The sequence below is a fragment of the Penaeus monodon genome, chromosome 8, assembly GCF_015228065.2.
Source record: "Penaeus monodon isolate SGIC_2016 chromosome 8, NSTDA_Pmon_1, whole genome shotgun sequence".
Classification (NCBI taxonomy): Eukaryota; Metazoa; Arthropoda; class Malacostraca; order Decapoda; family Penaeidae; genus Penaeus; species Penaeus monodon.
The window spans coordinates 2,767,835-2,770,334 of NC_051393.1; the positions used below are offsets into that span (position 1 = coordinate 2,767,835).

At 40.7% G+C, this 2,500-nt stretch overlaps 1 protein-coding gene across 1 annotated transcript in view; it reads left to right on the top strand.

Moving 5' to 3' along the window:
- LOC119575843 overlaps positions 1–2,500 on the top strand; it is a 67,398-nt gene that overhangs the window by 1,969 nt on the left and 62,929 nt on the right. The window contains exons 2-3 of the mRNA XM_037923385.1: positions 791–916; positions 1,402–1,542. Coding sequence (XP_037779313.1) covers positions 791–916; positions 1,402–1,542 — 267 coding nt within the window. The remainder of the gene's footprint in view (positions 1–790; positions 917–1,401; positions 1,543–2,500) is intronic.

The following is a 2,500-nucleotide window of genomic DNA, read 5'->3' on the forward strand; positions in this document are numbered from 1 at the left end:
GAGAGAGAGAGAGAGAGAGAGAGAGAGAGAGAGAGACAGCTAGATAGATAGAGTGATAGACAGATAGATAGAGATAGATAGATAGATAGAAAATAGAAATTAAAAGATAAAGAGGGTTAAAGCGAGAAAGAGAGGAAAATATTCATCATTCCTGCCTCATTATAATATCAATTTCTTGCTCCCTCGTCTTAAATCTCCTCGCTGTCGCATTCCTCTTCGTTTTCTGTTGATTACGTCCATTTTCCTTTATGTCTTCTTAACGAGCCATCACTCAGGCACCCTCTGGAAGTTTCTACAGAATATAAGCCTTTAGTCTACATTCTTTGTATTCTTTGTACATATCAATCGTCATAACATGGAGTTTGTCCTTTCTCTGTCTGTTTGTCTCTTGCTGCCTCTCTCTCTCTCTCTTTCTTTCTCTATCTCTGTCTGTCTGTCTCTCTCTCTCTCTCTCTCTCTCTCTCTCTCTTTGTTTCTCTCTGTCTCTCTCTCTCTCTCTCTCTCTCTCTCTCTCTCTCTCTCTCTCTTTTCTCTCTGTCTCTCCAGAATAATAATAATAATAAAAAAAGAAAAGGAAACCACGATCCCCCTTATTGTAATAAGAAAAACAACAGTAGAAAAAAAGAGAAATGTCATATTAATTTCCCTTTCTCTCTCTTTCTTACTCTTCACCCCTATTTTTAATAACAATTTCCCCTCAACTTTATTAACAACAACAACAACAAAAACAAACAAACTAAGAGAACTGTTATATTAATTTCCCTTTCTCTCTTTCTCTCTCTGTGTGCAGCCACCCGCTTGCTGTCAGGACCTGGAGGACCCATACAATTCTCAGAGCCAAGGTACTGCGTCGTGATCAGCGAGGACTCCACCCCTGCAGTCACTGTCACGACAGTCACAGCTAAACATGACCAAGGTAAGTCTGACTCGTTTGTATTATTATTATTATCATTATTGTTATTATTATTACTATTATCATTATTATTATTGTGTGTGTGTGTGTGTGTGTGTGTGTGTGTGTGTGTGTGTGTGTGCGCGTGTGTGTGTGCGTGTGTGTGTTTGCATATATATATATATATCCCTGCTGACAGGGATGGTGATAGCAAACAGAGGAAGAGGCAAACCGAAGACAAGACTGAGCGACAATATCAAAGATATCTGCGGGCTGTCGATGGTACAAGTGGAAAGAAAAGCGCAAGATCGAGCTGAATGGCGAAAGATGGTGGAGAGGTCCACGACTGCTCAGACATGAGCATACCGTTATTGATGATGATATATATATATTGAAGGTAGAGGTTGGGAGCACCGCTGTCAGCGAGCCGGGAGAGTCTTTTACAAGTACATGAAAGGGGTCTTGGCTTGTCGCTTTATTACTGAAGGTAGATGTGAAACTCCCCCAAGAGACCCCGCGTCCCCGGTGCCGAGGGCGGAGTGGCGGAGAGTTGGATCCTGCGTCGCCTGTCTGCCTTCTCTCTGACGAGCTGTGTCCCTTTGTGCGGCGGCTCCCTACGGGGACAGGTGCTTGCTTCCGCCCGCTGGAGTGTCAGATTCATCCGGCCGTGGCAAAGGGGAGGTGGGGGGGAGGGGATGAGTTCGCAGGGCTTGCTCGAAGGGGGGAGGTAGGTCACCCGGAAGGCATTTGTCTCGGCGTGATCTGGGCGCGGGTGGGGAAGCTGCGAAACAGCTGATTCCTCTGGCGACGTAGACTCGGGACTTCGCCGGAAAGTACGGCCTTTGTGTCAGCCAGATGTGTGGAAGGATATTGTCTACACACACACACGCACACACACACAGACACACACACACGCACAATCACACACACACACATACACACACACACACACACACACACACACACACACACACACACGCACACACACACAGACACAGACACACGCACAATCACACACACACACACACACACACACACACACACACACACACACACACACACACACACACAAAATACACATACACACACATATATATCAATAGATAGATAGATAGATAAGCACACACACTCGTATATAGACACACAGTAATGCTTTATGAGATAAAAGCCAATAAAAAAGCACAAAGATGCATCGAAGAAAAAAAAAAGAAAAAAAAATCAAACAATTATTCACCGAAAAAGGAATATTCCGATAAAATTCACAAAAAAGTCCTCAGTGACAGGCAATTCTTCCAAATAAATTTATTTCGCTAATTGGCTTGTCTTAAAAAAAAAATATATATATATATCGATTATTAATTATCAGAAAAATGTACAAGAGTAATTGTTTTTATTTTATTTTATCTATTATTTTTTTCATTCAATTTTATCTTATTTTTGAAATCTTATTCTATATTTAATAAATTTTATTTTATTTAATCTTATTACGTAATATTTGCTTTTGTTTCTTTATGTTGTTCTTATGCCGTTGTTTATGTTAATTTTTTTTTCGTTTTATTTTTGTAATGTTTTTTTGTTTTTTTTTACATTTCTCTTCTGTTTTATTCT